We start from the raw sequence: 17163 nt of genomic DNA, 5'->3' as shown, positions 1-17163 counted from the left end.
TGATAACATACTATCTTAAATCTGAGTACACACTCAGGACTTAATCTATGTTTAACGTTTCTTAAAAATCTCTCTAGCAGTGTATCTGTGGTGATAAACATTTAATTAATTACCTTTTGAAAGATTAACTATTATTTACACATATTAAGAACAAAAAAGAGTATTATAAATAATTTGTTGTCATCTACTAGATTTGCTTTTCTGAGTCTAAGACTGAATTCAGACATGAGACTGTTTATAATATACACATCGGCCCGGTATTCCTTTTCATACTAAGACCTACATTAAGTTTTCAAACAGGTGGACAGACAATTAACTAAGGGATTAGTTAATGCATAATGCAACCATGTGCTTTGCCCACATGTTAAAGCCATTAGGCTGAGCTCATCAGCAGCGGGCTAACAATGCTGTCAGAGAGAGTTAATGACGTGTGGAATGTTTGTCGTGTTTTTCAGGTTGTGCTTTCATCACGTTCTCAAGTCGACAATCAGCTCAAAACTGCATCAAGAATATGCACCACTCTCAGACTATGGAGGTAAGGATATTTTAATTAAAGCAAATTCTCAAAATTAAAATATCAGAATCATTGCAATATCTATCTATGGCATGGCCTTGTGGTCGAGGCATATCATCTTGCTTAGTCTCATTAAGTCATTCGACACTTCTATTCATAGTGAAGTGCAAGTTTTCATAGCCTTAACAAGAAAACTTTTTATCTAAAAAGATGAAATTGTTTATTGCATGCTGTAGATTGGCTTTAATAAGTGATCTTCTCTTTTGCCATTGTCTGCTTTTCTATGATAAATAGTAAAGGTGTTGTCATAGCCTTGTCGTTGGCATGCAGATCTTCGTATAAACTCAAAATTTGTTCAAGATATTTGAATGAAATTTGGTACACATGTTGCCATAGACAATTAACACATAATAGCAAGGTCTGTAACTCTTACTTCAATAATTGTTGAGTTATCCCCCTTGTTTATCAGAACGAACAACAACAGGTTAGCATAATGGGGTTTGCTTCTTAGTCCTCTTGTTGAGTTTTGGCTGTTTTCACGATGTTTCAGTTGACTGTCTCTATGATAATAAGAATAAATTCCCTGGAGCTATGTACTGTTACTAAGGTTTCTATGTGCTATTCAAGGAAGTTCTTTTTTTTAATTCATTATGCGGATTTGCAAATGTAAGGAAATGTAAAACAATCTCGAAACTTATGTGGCCTGCAGTATTCTTAGAAAGGAAGTTATTTTGCTTGTGGAAAATTAAACTCAACCTGTTTCGTTTGGTTTCTACAATACAACATGTGTCTGTGTTGTCATTCATTTTCTAAAACACTAGAACTTTGTGAGTATTGATTGCCCGCATGTTCTACCATGTACTTGAACAGAGTCTGATGATTTATGGCGATGATAGTCAGCTTTTTTTTTTACATGTCTTTGACAAATATTTCAAAATATAGCTGTGTGAAACCATCTAAAATAGGAACATGAAGTAGGTATAATGGGATGGATTCTTGATGTGAACACTTCCATTACCAGAAATGGATCAAACACTGAGAGGGTTAAAGGGACCCTCTCACAAGTTTCATGTTGGCGTCACAATTTTTTAAACTTTTTCAAATTCATTTATTTTAAAAGAACAAATGTAATTTGAATGAGCACCAAACAGCAACTGTATCATCAACACTCTTTGAAAATAGGTACTAAGTGACATTAGATGATACAATTGCAAAAATAAAGCAAACTGTCAAAAACTTACATAGAATTGATATCATTGTGTAAGACATATTGAATCTTACATACTGATGTATCACATCGCTTACGACACATGTATCATTCGCAGTTTTTATGTATTTTTCCAATTTGAATTTATCTTGGTCTTTCCACTAGGTATTAATCCAAGTGATTTTAAAAATAGCGTTATCTGTACTAATCATGTCACTTTCACGTGCCAAATATACATGTACTATACACTTGGAAACCCTTATCGGCTATTTTTAAATGAGTAAAATCAGCTAAGACAGTACCAAAATGTTTTTTTAATCATGTAAAATGATGTATTATCGGACTCATACTAGCTTATGTTGACAATTCACGGCTTGTTTTGAGCAAAGTAGGCATTTGTCTATTTTTGGACCATCTGGTGTCTAGCCCCTTTAAGACAATTCAATGACTCTATCATTGTTGTTCAAATATTTCTAAACAATAGATCTTTAAATGACTGATGAGGAATGACCAATGATATAAGTATTTCTCAGGTTGACATTATACAAAATACCGTGATATTGTGAAAATCAGACCCTATAGAGACGTAAGACGGCCCCTTTAATAGTATATCTGAGACAAGAAGCCATAAAATCCATTGAGAGTGTTTGCTTGATGAAAGCTTTTAATGTTTAGGAAAAATGAGTTCTTGGTACATTACTATAAATCAGTTGTTTGGTTAATTTAGGCTGGCAATTTTTTTTAGTGTCTAGTTTGGTGTGATAAATGAAGAAGCAGTTAAAATGTGGAGGCATATTCTATATCTGAGAGGTCCCAAGAGAAGATATTTCAGATGGTGGGTAGACACTGAACCTTTTTTTGGTTCTGCTGACTATCATACAAGTACTTGCTTCAGAACAAAGGTCTAAAATAATGACGGCTGTACCTGAGGGGATCAAATGCACTGTTCTAACTTCATAAATTCCGTAACTTTACCCTACTTCATGCGTTTGCACAGATATTCCATATTTTTCAAAGTCATTTGTCCTTAGGTCAGAAGAAAGGTTTCCATTTATAGATACGGCAAAAAGCAATTTCAAAGCTTTGTTTGTCTGACGCAAGCTCATTATTTCCCAGTTTTGGGTGATGTTTATTGGTCCTCTGTGTGGCGCAGGTTTTTTTAACGTACTTACAGCACCCGTGCACTCAATGGCCAGTCCCCCTTATTAGCGTCTGCAGTTTAACGCTGCAGTTTATCAATTATGCATATACAACTACGTTAACTACCATGTTCTGCCTTCACAGCTCCAGACAATCGGAAATTATCCAATTTTTCCAGATTTTATTTGAGGGCGTCTAGAAGAATCTTAAGCTTATGATCAGGGTCTTTCATAAAGTGCATGATTTACTACATTGTTTTTACAAAGAAAAAAATTGAGATATTGTCAACAGCAGTTAAAAAAACTTGGAAACCATTTTTTTTGTACACATGTTCACAGTAAGAATGCACCTACTTTTGAGTTAAAGGTGTGAAACTTGGTTTACATGTTCACAGTGAAAATGTACTAATGTAAAACTTGGTGCACACATTCACAGTGAAAATGCATCTAATGTGAGACTTGGTACACATGTTCACAGTGAGAATGCATCTAGTGTGAAACTTGGTTCACATGTTCACTGTGAGAATGTATCTAATGTGAGATTTGGTACACATGTTCACAGTGAGAATGCATCTAGTGTGAAACTTGGTACACATGTTCACAGTGAGAATGCATCCAGTGTGAAACTTGGTTCACATGTTCACAGTGAGAATGCACCAAGTCCCAGCACTCTGCCTTTTGACTTGCTGAATTGTGTAGTTAACTGAAAACACAGACAAGCATAGGCACCTGCTCTTGGTGCTCTTGTCATTAATATTTATGTGCACATAACAAACGCATATTAATATAACAGACTGAAATGTTAAGTACATTAGGAGTATGGGTCTTTGCTGGAACCTGTTCACACTTTTTTCATGGCCATATATAGGGATTTATCTTAAGTATCACAAGTAAGCCAGTGATAGCTCTGTGGTATAGGCAGGTGGTTCACATTTAAGCCTGTAAGACTGATTTACTCCACATAAATGTCACCCCTAGTTGCTTCTAGAGTCGTGAGTGAGCTTCTCAGGAAATTTCCAGACAAAATCCATCTCATTTCCAAGCATAGAGAGAAAGAAAAATTAAATGGAATAAAATTAATGCAAAATGTCAAACTTTTGGTCTCTAAAGATGCTGAAATTTTCTCTTAAATAAGTTTAGTTTCTACTGAACTTATTGTAGAAGATGGTTGTCTAGACCTTCAGACTCTTGCCGTCATTCAAAGGGTCTGGAATGAAAACTATTGAGACCAAATGAAAGAAATAGAAAATGAATAAATATTGAAATTGCAAGAAGTTTTTTCCTAACTTCTGCCCTTTTTTTGGTTAATACAAATCTCTTAAGCATGATTGTGATGAAAGCTGATTACTTATGGGATCTCTCTCGAGTCCATTTCCTTGGTGAAAACCAGGACTCGGGTGTCTGTTTTTTGAGAGGGTTAAACCCACAACCTCTTCATTGAAGGGGAACAGCTTAACCACTAGATCTGATCTTCACCCCTTTAGTCAACATTCAGGTGAAATTATAATACAGACCGAGTCTTCACTGCACGGTCCGTCTTGCTACCAAAGAGGTCCTGGGTTTGAGACTTACCCCTTTGCCGCCCAAGGCATCCTGGGTTTGAGACTTACGCTTTTGCCGCCCAAGGCATCCTGAGTTTGAGACTTACCCCTTTGCCGCCCAAGGCATCCTGGGTTTGAGACTTACCCCTTTGCCGCCCAAGGCATCCTGGGATTGAGACTTACCCCTTTGCCGCCCAAGGCATCCTGGGTTTGAGACTTACCCCTTTGCCGCCCAAGGCATCCTGGGTTTGAGACTTACCCCTTTGCCGCCCAAGGCATCCTGGGTTTGAGACTTACGCCTTTGCAGCCCAAGGCATCCTGGGTTTGAGACTTACGCCTTTGCAGCCCAAGGCATCCTGGGTTTGAGACTTACCCCTTTGCAGCCCAAGGCGTCCTGGGTTTGAGACTAACCTCTTGGCCTCTCAAGGGTACTAGTACTGGTTTCTCCTCACCAAATGGGATATCAGCCATTCTTCACAAATGAGCTTACATAAATTAAAAATGACTTAGCCTGTTGTTTCCACTGGCAGACACATGGCATGGATCATATTGCCTGGTGTTGTCAAATATGTCATATATCTTTACCAAACTTGGCAGCAATGCTCATTGGCATTGTGTCTTGACAAAGTTTGATCAACATTCAGATTGCCATTGTCAATCTAAAGTTCTGATTCGTTACCAAAATGCAGGATGCTCCCAACAGATGACAACTCCGATTCATGATATTCTTTTGTTATAAAAGTTTTAATATTTCTGCAGGGCTGCAGTTCACCGCTAGTGGTTAAATTCGCTGACACTCAGAAAGAGAAGGAGCAGAAAAAGGTACAACAGATGAACGCCAACCTCCTTGCCTCGTTATCCGGCGGCCAGGGAGGACAGAGTGTCAGCATAGGACCCCAGTATCTAGCTGTAAGTAGTACATGCAGGAAAAGTGTTAGAAATGAAGTTGGAATCAGGATAGCATATAAATTGTTGGGTATATGCCAGAAGGTATCAGACGACATGAAAATATGGAAGGTTTTAGGACTTCCTGTCATTAACCAACGAATATATTCATCCAGTAAATTCCAAAAAGGTCAAATCAGCATGTTGAAGGGTACTCTAATCCCTAAATGTCGAAAAAGGTTGGTCAAAGAACAGGTTGGAGGGGGGGGGGAAGGGTTGCAGGGATAAAATAAAATTGTGTTTAGATAAGCATTTCATTTTTGAAATAAATTATAAAAGTTTTATTTATATTTTACCATGTAATTGCAAAAATAATTAATATAAAATAAGCATTAAATCTACTAAAAACAGGTAATTTGTACATTTTAAAAATTGTGGAAAAACCATCCTAGTCGATGGGTGAAAGGCATTAAAACTTCTACCTGCTTTTCCAAATGCACTGTGAAACTTGTTGGTATCACTCCTGGATATGGAACAGTATCAATTTTGGCAACTAGTGAACATAGTATTCTTGTTAAAATGCAATGTTGTTACTCTACTGTATAAAGTTAGATCAACCTGTAAGTTATACATACAGGATGGGTGAATTAATAAATATGGGGAAAGCCTTGGTTGGTAATGATATGTTATTAGAGGTACAAGGGAACAAACTGTTCCATTAAGCTTCTTGGAAAACATTGGGTTTGAAAAAAGCTTTTGAAATTTGTGTGTTGTCATTTGTTATAAATATATTCAAATTTCAGAATTTAATAAGCATTTTATATTTCAACATCAATAAAAGAAATTTTTCTTTAAATAAAATGAAAAATAATTGCTATATGTGTATTTTCTTCAGCTTCTACAGCAGGCGATGGCAACCGGGAATATGGGTGTGTTTGCAAACATGAGTAACTTAGGTATGTACTGTTATAACATACCCCACCCTCTCTTATATGTAAATGTGCATATATATATATAAGCAACCTTTAAATCTATGTACTCCCAAAAAAGATCAAAATTTATTATGGAGAGGAATGTTTGTCCCTGTATCCATCCTATGTCAAAATGTCTTTATTTTGTGTAATGTTTAAGAATACTGTGACAAAATAGGTCATATATCCACAATATCTAATTTCAAGGTCATTTCAAGAGACTGCTGATTTTTTTCTTGGATATGAATTTGATTCTGTGACAAAATAGGTCATATATCCACAATATCTAATTTCAAGGTCATTTCAAGAGACTGCTGATTTTTTTCTTGGATATGAATTTGATTCTGTGACAAAATAGGTCATATATCCACAATATCTAATTTCAAGGTCATTTCAAGAGACTGCTGATTTTTTTGTGGATATGAATTTGATTCTGTGACAAAATAGGTCATATATCCACAATATCTATTCTTCAAGGTCATTTCAAGAGACTGCTGATTTTTTTCTTGGATATGAATTTGATTCTGTGACAAAATAGGTCATATATCCACAATATCTATTCTTCAAGGTCATTTCAAGAGACTGCTGATTTTTTTTTGTGGATATAAATAGCATTGTATATTAGCTTAGGCTATGTACAATTTTAAATTGGATATGTACATTTTCTTTATTATATATTCAATTGACTATTGGATATAAACAATTTTGTAGTCAAGCTATTGGATAACACATACATATATATTTTTTATAAGGTATATACAATACGAAAACACAAATATGACCTTGAATGTATTTCAACTCGGTAGAACGGGTCCTGTTTTTTTTGGGACCATCTATATTTGGAAGCAAAATAAAATTGGATTTGAAAATTGAATGAAGTATTCATTTGATAACTGAATGCTAGCATGAAGTCTGTGCACATGAATGTTCAAGTGAATCAAAATTAATTGCCCTTGTTTTTGCATGACGTCTACTAATTTCCCTTCAATTGACTCATTTATTTCTTCGGTTCAATCCCAGTAGAAACTTTTAGTATTATTTATTTACTGAATTATATTCGACCTATATATATTCTCCTTCGTCACTACGTTATACATTATTCGATTAAGTTTTCTTCTATGTTCTGTGTGTTCATGTTAACTAACGGAAATCTGTTGTAAGATGTGGTCTTTCTATCCTTTAATGGGCTGACTGTTCAGAACTTTTATTAAAGTTAACAATGTGATTAACAACATTGTTGTTAATTTAAAAACGTGAACTATTTTATGATGATTTCACATATTTGAATATCGTCAATTACAGGTGTAACAGTTGTCTCAAATCTTGTTAGAAAAAGAGCCAATCACAAGTGTATCCATTTAACTTCCAGAGGTGTAACGATTTTAAAGTTAACAACATTGTTAAATTTTACAAAGTTCTGAATAATTGGCCTATGGTCTTGTTAAAAATTCTGTTATTCTAACCTGAATGTTAATTGGTATGGATTCATACGCCAAACAAAATTGTGCGTTCCCTCGTATTTCTTTGTTCTCGCGTATTTCTTCAAAATAGTTTCCTTGTTTGTGTATTGACTGATATCTGTTACTATATGTCATGTGTTTTTGGTCACTTTACAGGGTTAAATGCTATGAACATTCAGCAAATATTGGCGATTCTTGCCGCAGCAAGCAATAACCCAGGTATAACGACACTCGTGTTATCACTGCATTGTGCACACATACTGCAAACAATGCGACTCCTCCCATAATGCATCTTTGACAGGGTTATTGTAAGACCAAATTTGATCTCATCATGTTGGTAGGGTCTGACAGGGCCATAATTTCTCAGAAAACAGAGATATTCCTATGCCCATAGAAGTGTTTTCTGGGAAATTATAGACTTAAAAAAAGCACACATTCTCAAATTTATGTGCAGGCCTGGTCATACAGTTCCTTATTGGGCAATGCCTCTGTTTGACCAGTGCCCTATACAGATCTTGCAGTTAGTAGCCTAGTTCTTATTTATAAAGGAAATGAAACACTGTTCTCGGCACTTTGTAGTGTTGTATGTGTGCACAAAGTTTCATCATTGTGATTGTATTATCAGTTTGTGAGGCATCAGAAATTCCTACCTCCCTGTGATTTGAAACAGAAACTTCCTTCTGTTGACTTTCTTTGGTTTTATGTGCATCAAGGCGTAGACATTTTAGTTTCTTGTCCCGAATAAGATTTTCAGCTTTTCAAGTGCTTTTTTCATTGTGTGCTGTGGCAGCATTGTTGTTGTCATTCAAAATGTAATCTTTTTAAAGTTATGCCCCTTGGTCGACTTACAATCATTATTCTGTAGTTCTCTGATTTCTTTTAGAAAGGAAATAGCTGGAAAAAGATTTCTTTAACATTTCTCTATAAAAATAGTCTAGGTATTATGACAGCCTTGGTGTCTTTGTTGTCATCGACGGCGTCATTACCATGGCCATACCTAAAGAATACTCCAAAGACATTCAAATCAAACTTGGTACCCATGTTGCTAGAGACAATGCACACATGTTTAGCAAGGTCCTTAACTCTTGCCTTAATGACTGTTGAGTAATTCCCCTTGTTTCATTGAAAAAAAAAAGACAAGCCACTGCTTTCGCTCCGCAGTGCCACAGACTCTTTTCCCTTTCACTTGTCCCTTGTGAATTGCAAATTGGTTGATATTTCATTAGTATTGTAATTTTTCTGTTTCTTTTCTGTATAATTGTCCTTCTTTTCAAGGATTTACATTAAGGGGAGATTGTTGGACTAGGATTTTTTCTAAGAATTTATCTTGGACGTAAGTTTGAGTATTCCTTAACCTGTGAGCCATGGCTGACTACAACAATAAGCATTTTATTCATCTCACGTAGGGTTTTGATGAAGTTCTTGCTTAATTAGGAATGTTTCCTGGAGGGAGAGCTCTCGGTACTAATTTAGTTCATTTCTCCAGATTACGTGTAATTTGTTTCTCCCGCTTTATGGACGGTAAACCCAGAAAAGCTGATCTGTCAATCTGCAGGGCTGTTAATGTTAAAATTGCATTGTCTTGAAACTATGGACTGTAAAATGTGGCTGACCATTGTTGACCATGGCTGCTTTACCATGTTTGTTTATGGTTGTTTAACCATGGTTGGAGATCATAGAGCCTCAGGTTTAATTATGGACATCCATGGTCGGCACTAACTTCTTGTCATTTCTCTAAGGGCACCTCTAACTACCTTTCTAAAGTACTTATTCGACAGATTCTGTGGTCATAGAATACCCTGTGGTTTGAATTATTTTTCTTCTTCTGAAAATTTCAATTTCTGGTTCAGATATTATAGAAAAATATGTCAGTTATGTTTAAACCATTGGAGATGATATGCACTTTGAAGGTTCCAGTTTAATTTAAAGGAGATTGTTTGTGTGTTAAGCACTGGATGAACAGTTCCTTAGCGATGGTCAATTTTCTCTTCAAACTTCTTGTCAATGCTAATGTTCAAATATAACCCCTTCCATGTGTTTTTAATGTCATTGACCTTAGAAGAGACATTCGAAAACAAGAAAATATCTCTATTTTCGTCGGTCTGTTCCCTAAAACATACATTTGTTTTCCTCTGTCTGTTCTTTTACTCATTTCAATGTTGTGGTCTGTGTTTTGTTGGAATTATTTTAGATCTTTTATTTTCTTTCATTATTATCCCCCCTGTTACTTGGTGTTGTCATATATTTAGCTCGTCTTTTGTTTATGAAGAATAAAGCTCAGTTACTGTCATAGCCTTGGCATGGTTGTCGTGAGCAAATGTAAAAGCTTTAGCCTTGACCATTACTCAAATCACATTCAAGATATTTAAATGAAACTTGGTACACATGTTGCAAGAGACAATTTTTACATGTACAGCAATGCACATAACTCTGGCTTTAATGATTCTCCAGTTATGCTCCTTTTCCAACTGAAAAAAGAGGAAAACATATGAGGGCTCAGACATTTGCTCCACAGCGCCCTTGGTTTTCTATTATAGGCCCTATCTCACTTGTTGTCATATCTTTTACACACAGAATGTAGAGGCCCATCCACCATCAATAAAATTAACAGTAATATTGACTCAGTAAAATTGACTATATTTTACTTGCCACCAAATTCACAATCATTTACTAAATATTTTGATTCCTTTGTTTTCAGACAGCCATTCTATAGTAGTAATATTTTAATAAGATAAACATGTTGTCAATAAATGTAAGCTCTCTCTCTGATTTCATCATTATAGTGATCAAGTCATTAATATTGCCTACTCAAGTATAAAATATTATTTTCAATTTTATTGATTGTGGATGGGCCTCTTCAGCATGACCTTGTGACCTCATTATTTACTGTATGGAATATTTTTTTGAGAAATAAGACAATTCTTTCTTTTACTATTATTTGTTTGTTGTGTTTTGTACCATGTTTCTATATTCTTATTCGTATATATTATGATATATCATTACCAAGAGCTTAGAGGATTCTTGCAGAATCTTTTTTACTTAATTGATAATGATCGAGAATGCTTAATTCTTGGTCATAATTATTTAGAATAAATTGGTGAAATTAATGTGGTACTTTTCAAAGCAAAACATAGATTATCCCTCAGTACAGTGATGTTTTTGGTTAATATATTTTGTAGTATTTAGCTTGTTTGTTTTTTAAAAACAAAAATTAGGGTATTGTCACTTAGCGTTGGTGTCGTTGTTTTTTTTCTAAATCTTGAGCCTCAACTGTCACTTAGAAATCATTCAAGATGTTCGTTAAACTTGGTACACATATGTGATAATATACACGTTTGTAGCAAGACTCGTAACTCTGTTGAGAATAAAAATGCCTTCATAGATGGAAAAATGTAGAAAATAATAGATGAGTGTTTGCATCTTCATAGGGTGCACTTGTTTAGTATTTGAAGAGATTTAAATTTACTTTGAGTAAAGAAGTAGAAAAAAAAATGATGTTTTAAAACCACTGAATATTTCTCATAATCATTTTTACCATGTCACGATTTTGTGAAACGTACCTGACAGCTGTAACATTTACGTGGTGAAAGCTCTAACGCAGCGATGCGGGTTTGTTTATTCTCTGATAGGCCTTCTGGCTGCACTCGCAGCTCTCGCTAGCGGCAACTCGTCCGGCGGCAATAATTCCCCAACCACGCCTACATCGACAAATTCATCGTCAAATAACGCGTCAGGTACACCCCGACATCTCACCGTTATATTTGCAGCCGCTATTGATATTGTCTGCTCTTACCTTTACGTATTTTTTTTGAGAGTTTTTTATGCTAGCTGTTTTTTTACTTGCATTTTCATATTATTTATATCTTTCATACTGCATGGAGTTATTGTTATAGCATCGTTCACAAGTTTTGACAAGCTTCTGCTTGAAAACAAGAAGTAAAACCATGCTCGTTCTGTTTTAAAGAGAGTGAAGGTTATTTTTTTGTTCAAAGAATATTAAACCAAAACTTTAGTAACATCACTAGAAAGTCAATGTTATTAAAACATATGTTAGAAATTGAGTTTATTTCTTGTTTTCATGAATGTTTCAACTGTTGAGTTTGTAACCGATTGTTAGAAATCTGCTGAACGTTCTTGTGAGAAGGAGAACTTTTTGTAGAAGATTAGACCTGTTTTGCATGGTGTAATATTGTACTTTTATTTGCAATCGTTTATATCCGCTGCTGTAGAAAACTAGTGGAGTATTACCTATTAGACAATGGGAAATCATAAGTATGCATGTCTACGCATTTTTATTAGAGCTGCAACGGGTTGGAACAGTTGAACAAGTCTATTAGTGGCAATAGACAGAAAAATGTAAATATTTCTATTCTTGAAAACACATTACTACATTTACAGGAAGTGGTATTCTTGATTTAAATTTAGGGCTTAATCGATTAAAAAGGCTACATTATACTAATAATTTTGGTTACCTGTTGTAGCTCTACATTTTACAGTCTTTGAGAAAGTAGCATGTGAGGTATAAACAGAAATCAAACAGTAAATATTGCTATGTCCCAAAAACCTTTCCATTTTAAAATGATTCCACTATGATTTTCCATTTTGGACATTGTCTTGTGACATGCTTTAGTTTTCATAGCATTTGCATGTTGGTTTGTTGAATGACGACGCATCCCGATTTTTAACACCACCAGTGTACCAAGCTTGAAATGTGTGCATTACCATACTAGCAAAAAAAAATCAATCCGTTCATCACTATTTTTGGGCTACTTGATTCTAAAAGCACCATTTTATTTTAATAATGCTCGTTACTGTTAAGTAATTCACGGTTATATATTTACACAGTTATATATTCACACATTCTTCAGTGTTGTTGCATGTGTTGTTGTGTTTTATATTTTGTCAATTTTCTTTTTCACGATTTGTGCTGTTGTTTTCGTGTACAAGTTTACTTTTAATATGTTTTTAATGTATTGTTCTAGATGTTGTCATGGTTACTGTGTTGAATATATTTATTGCCTAACTCATTAAGTACAATTTCGCCTCAAATAATGTCTTTCTGTTTTTAGATGCAATTATTCCTGTAATTAAAAAGAATGTAGTACATTTTCCTTCTGAGAAATTAAAGTCATCATCTGTTAAATAACCTTGACCTTGTATTCACATTGCCTGAATAACCTTGTCTGCAAGTTTGAAAGTTATAGCAACAGTATAAAAGCATAACTGAATCCATATAAATGTATAGACCTTGGCATTTGTGATAATTATGCAACATTACCACAGGTACTATTAAGCAATAAAGCATTATTACTTTGCTTGTTCAGTAATAAAATGGCATTATTTTGCAAAGTTTCATGTCATCAAAAGCAGTGTTTATTCTTGTGTTGTAAGTGATTAAGACCGAAGTAGTCCTTGACATTGCATGCATCTCGATGGTATATAAATTAGACTGTAAAACAGACAAGATTTGAAGGGCATGGGAGTACAAAATAGACTACAAAGTAGCTTCTTTTCAATGACATCCATATTGTGCTGCTGCTATTTCACTTGTGTATTTTACTGTCCTACTGTTCAATTGCAGGTGATGCAACAAGCGGAATGCACCTGCAGAACCTCCAGGGTCTGGCGGCCTTGGCCAACACTGCAACCAGTCCAGGTACGTCCCAACCAGGATAACAATCATGCTTCGTGTTTAACCTTAAACACTTACCACTTCCAGAAATATTAGTGTTCTGCAGCCTTTTGAAATCCGAAATGTTTTCGGTGCTTCTGTATGGAATGTACACTGCAGTGTACATGCTTTGTGTTTAACCTAACCTCTTTCAGCAATATTAGTGTTCTGTAGCCTTTTTTATTGGCAGTTCATATCAAGGGTTGAAAGCGAAAAGGTCCTAACTGCATCTTTATTTAATGTTACTTTAAACCTTTCTGCTTTCACTCATCAAGTTGTGTACCTTATGAAGCAGAATAGACATGAATCATTGAGACAAAGGTTTTGGGGTAAAAGCGAAAAAGTGCAAAGCAATATTTTGTTTGAAATTGTCTAGTGTGGACATGAAACTATCATAGCAAGACCAATATTGTGATGTTTCCATGGTAGATGTACTTTGAAATAAGGCAATTAATGTGTGTTAAAGTCTCACAATGAGGTTGAAAGCACATGATGCAGTTCACTGGCTTAAAGGTCAAGGTCACACTGAGGAGTTGCATGATTATGGCAGTATATAATTATTTCATGTCTAGAAAGTACTGCTAGGTTGCTTTGAGAGGGCACACATGAACCCACCTTTAATAGGTTCTTTGAAGCACAAACTAATAAGGAAATAGTAAAATTAGAGTGTCCTTTGCAAGAATCAGGTCACTGGTTCAAAGGTCAAGGTCACAGATAGAGTTCAGATCTCATGAAATTATGTTAACCACATTTCATATGGAAGCTTTAAGGTCAAGGTCACTCTTAAAAGGTCATCTCATTCCTTCATAGATTCAGTAAGATGCAGGAAAAGGAACAGTATGTTGTCTTAAAAAAACTGAAGTTCATTACCTTACTTTTTATGTTGGAGAATATTTTTGAAGGTGGTATGTGTTAAGTTATAGGGCTAGACAATGTTGCAGACAGTTTATGTTAATGTGTTATATGTGTACATGTGTATGTGTTTTATGTTTGTTTGTCAGTACATATATGTTGGTCTTATGTATGTGTTTGTCTATGTGTTTGTCTGTGTTATACTCATCTGTCTGTGTCTGCATATATGTGTATGTTAAGAGATCAAAATAAAATCATTTTGGATAATGGAAAATGTATACCAGATCACATTTAGTAATATTTGAAATACATTTCTTCATAAATGTTTATGTTCATTAAAATTAAACGTATTTGTGTGTATGTCAACTTCAACTATTAAATAAAGCAGATATTTGTTATAGCAATCATCATGTTAAGCACACGTACAATGTATTGCCATCCCTTTAATTAATGAAGCAAAGTAAGCATTATGTTAAAGTTGACATGCATTTTATTCTGTGTTTAAATGTTATATGTTAGCCCTCACTGTGTCTGTCTGTTTTTAGGCATCTTCTCTCAAAGGAATAATAACACCAACCGCAATATGGCCATGCCAAACATGGGTTCCAATAATGATAATATGGGAAATGGTGGGCCAAATATGGGAAATAATTCACCAGGAAATTTTGGCAATAACGGGCAACAAAACAGTGGTGGACTTGACTTGGCGTCTATTATGAAAAACATGGGTGATTTCAGTAAGGTGTTCGGAAATTTGACCAATTTGGCGGGAAATAGGGGGAATAATATGGGAATGGGCATGGGAAATAACATGAACATGGGAAATGGTATGAACGGGGCTGGTGGTATGAATAAAATGAATGGCAACGTGGCCATGGATGTTGATGGGCAGAATAGGATGACTGGCGGGGCTTCCAACCATCTCAACCAATCAGGTAGCTGATCTATCAGTCACATGATCAATTTTCTGTCTCCTCATTGGTTGATTTTTTTGTTCTCATTTTATTTCTTCCTTATAATTTTGTTGCAAATTTCTGTGTGTTGCTTGTTAAAAAAATAACTGTAAAATTGTTTATAATATGAATTATGTGTTTGATGGAATTGTTTTAATGTTGCAAAACTCCCTTCTTCATATGTTTTTACTGCATTTTTATGTACAATGTGTTATTGAAATATGTCTGTACAGTCTTGTCACTTTAACCCAAGCTTTGTGTCTGTTTATGTGGGTAGTACATGTATTCTTTGGATGACCAATATGAGTATTTCAATAATACACATTATATGTTATGAGTAATGATGTTTTTTTTCCACTAAATTTTGCTATAGTAATTTTATATTTCGTCCGTATGTTTACAATTGTGATTTGACCAATGAGAAACATAGAAGCTATTTATAGCTACCAGTCATTAACAAGGTGTATTCTGACTTTGTTTTTCAGTATCATTATCTGGGCCATTATCGTCCAACAATTCATTAAGCCTGGCCGGCCTACAAAGCCTCGGCAATAATAATTTGGCCGCCACATCCCCTGGCTTAACAAACGGAAACTCTGGTCTTGACGCTCTCAGTCAAGCGTATACCGGAATCCAACAATACGCAGGTTTGTCAGGCTTACTCAGCCCCGCGACAGGTAAATGGCTCATTTTTCTCTATCATCGTAAAACACGTTTGACATGTGGCGCCTTCACATGCACGTGATAACGACATGTGTCAGACTGTGTTCAAACACGTTTTGTGTTCCTCAGTATTTATATTCTTTGGATGTGAAACAGCTATGTAAAAAGAGTACTTGTGAAGTGAATAATTAATTATATTGGTGATGGGCAGTTTTTTCGTTTCAAAATTAATTAATTTCCTTCACTAGATTTGAGTGATCTTTTAACCTTGACTGCCCAGCTTCATGTGATTAAAACGTTGCTAGGAGCATATGCAAAATAGTATTCACTTTCATATTTATTTGGATCCAAATTTAGCATAGATGATAGATGACGGTGAATGTCATTGGTTAGCCTGTTTTGCTTGGATTTGATTGGTGACTTGAAGTTTGATTTGAAAAAATATTAACCAATGATTTGAGAGTAAATTATTAACTGCAGTGCTATGCTCTGTGCAATTTTGTTTTGCCTAAAGCCGTCCTCAAACTTTAACCTGATTGAATGTTAGTGTTTATATAATGGTCTTGTGTTTATGTGTTGACATCTTAACTGAATGAAATGCATGTATATAGTAAATGTGAGATATGGGTATGTCATATTAAATGCAATAATGTCATTCTAAACTGTTGTTTGAATGAATTGCGCATCAAATATTCATTACCAATATTAAGGTGATTTAAGAAATCTGTAAAAAAAAATTGAGATTTGATTATAGAAGTTTGTCACCATAGACACAAGATAATTATGCCAAGCATGCTGGTAAAATCACAAATCAATGTAATTTCAAGAGATAACAAAAAGTATGTATTTACGAAACAAATGAGCCATGGGCCTGTGTATGATATAGCTTTCTATAGATTACAATATATTCAAAGCATGACTACCCCCTGTGGGTGTTGTAATGGTGACTACCCCCTGTGGGTGTTGTTATGGTGACTACCCCCTGTGGGTGTTGTAATGGTGACAAGCCCATGTGGGTGGTGTAGCAGTCAGTACCCATTTGTGGGTGTTGTAGTGGTGGAGTCTTCCCCCATAATGAATAAACATCATACACACATATTAGTAGAATAATTTGAAGGCTAAGCGCAAGACAGACACAGCTCCATACAAAAATAGAAGCTGTTACGGCTGTATTACGCTGAGCACTCAAATTATTGTCATCCAACATCCTTACATATAGCATGCCTGTCATCCTGTGTTTGTTCTATGTTAATATCCTTGTTCTATGTTCACATACGTTAAATGCAAACTTGGGAGTATGACAAAAA

The 17163-nt window shown here is 35.1% G+C and overlaps 1 protein-coding gene across 15 annotated transcripts in view; it reads left to right on the top strand.

The window, feature by feature from the left end:
* Positions 1–17163, top strand: part of LOC128238533 (CUGBP Elav-like family member 1-A) — a 136721-nt gene that overhangs the window by 107925 nt on the left and 11633 nt on the right. For 7 of the 15 annotated variants that reach the window (XM_052954543.1, XM_052954538.1, XM_052954541.1 and 4 more), the window contains 8 exons: positions 456–535; positions 5161–5310; positions 6182–6242; positions 7874–7936; positions 11347–11451; positions 13299–13373; positions 14786–15175; positions 15679–15870. In XM_052954543.1, coding sequence (XP_052810503.1) covers positions 456–535; positions 5161–5310; positions 6182–6242; positions 7874–7936; positions 11347–11451; positions 13299–13373; positions 14786–15175; positions 15679–15870 — 1116 coding nt within the window. The remainder of the gene's footprint in view (positions 1–455; positions 536–5160; positions 5311–6181; positions 6243–7873; positions 7937–11346; positions 11452–13298; positions 13374–14785; positions 15176–15678; positions 15871–17163) is intronic. The other 8 variants (XM_052954547.1, XM_052954542.1, XM_052954544.1 and 5 more) reach the window with 7 other exon arrangements.

This window comes from Mya arenaria, chromosome 6, assembly GCF_026914265.1.
Source record: "Mya arenaria isolate MELC-2E11 chromosome 6, ASM2691426v1".
Classification (NCBI taxonomy): Eukaryota; Metazoa; Mollusca; class Bivalvia; order Myida; family Myidae; genus Mya; species Mya arenaria.
The sequence above is the reverse complement of the archived record's forward strand: the minus strand, read 5'-3'. Positions and strand labels throughout refer to the sequence as shown.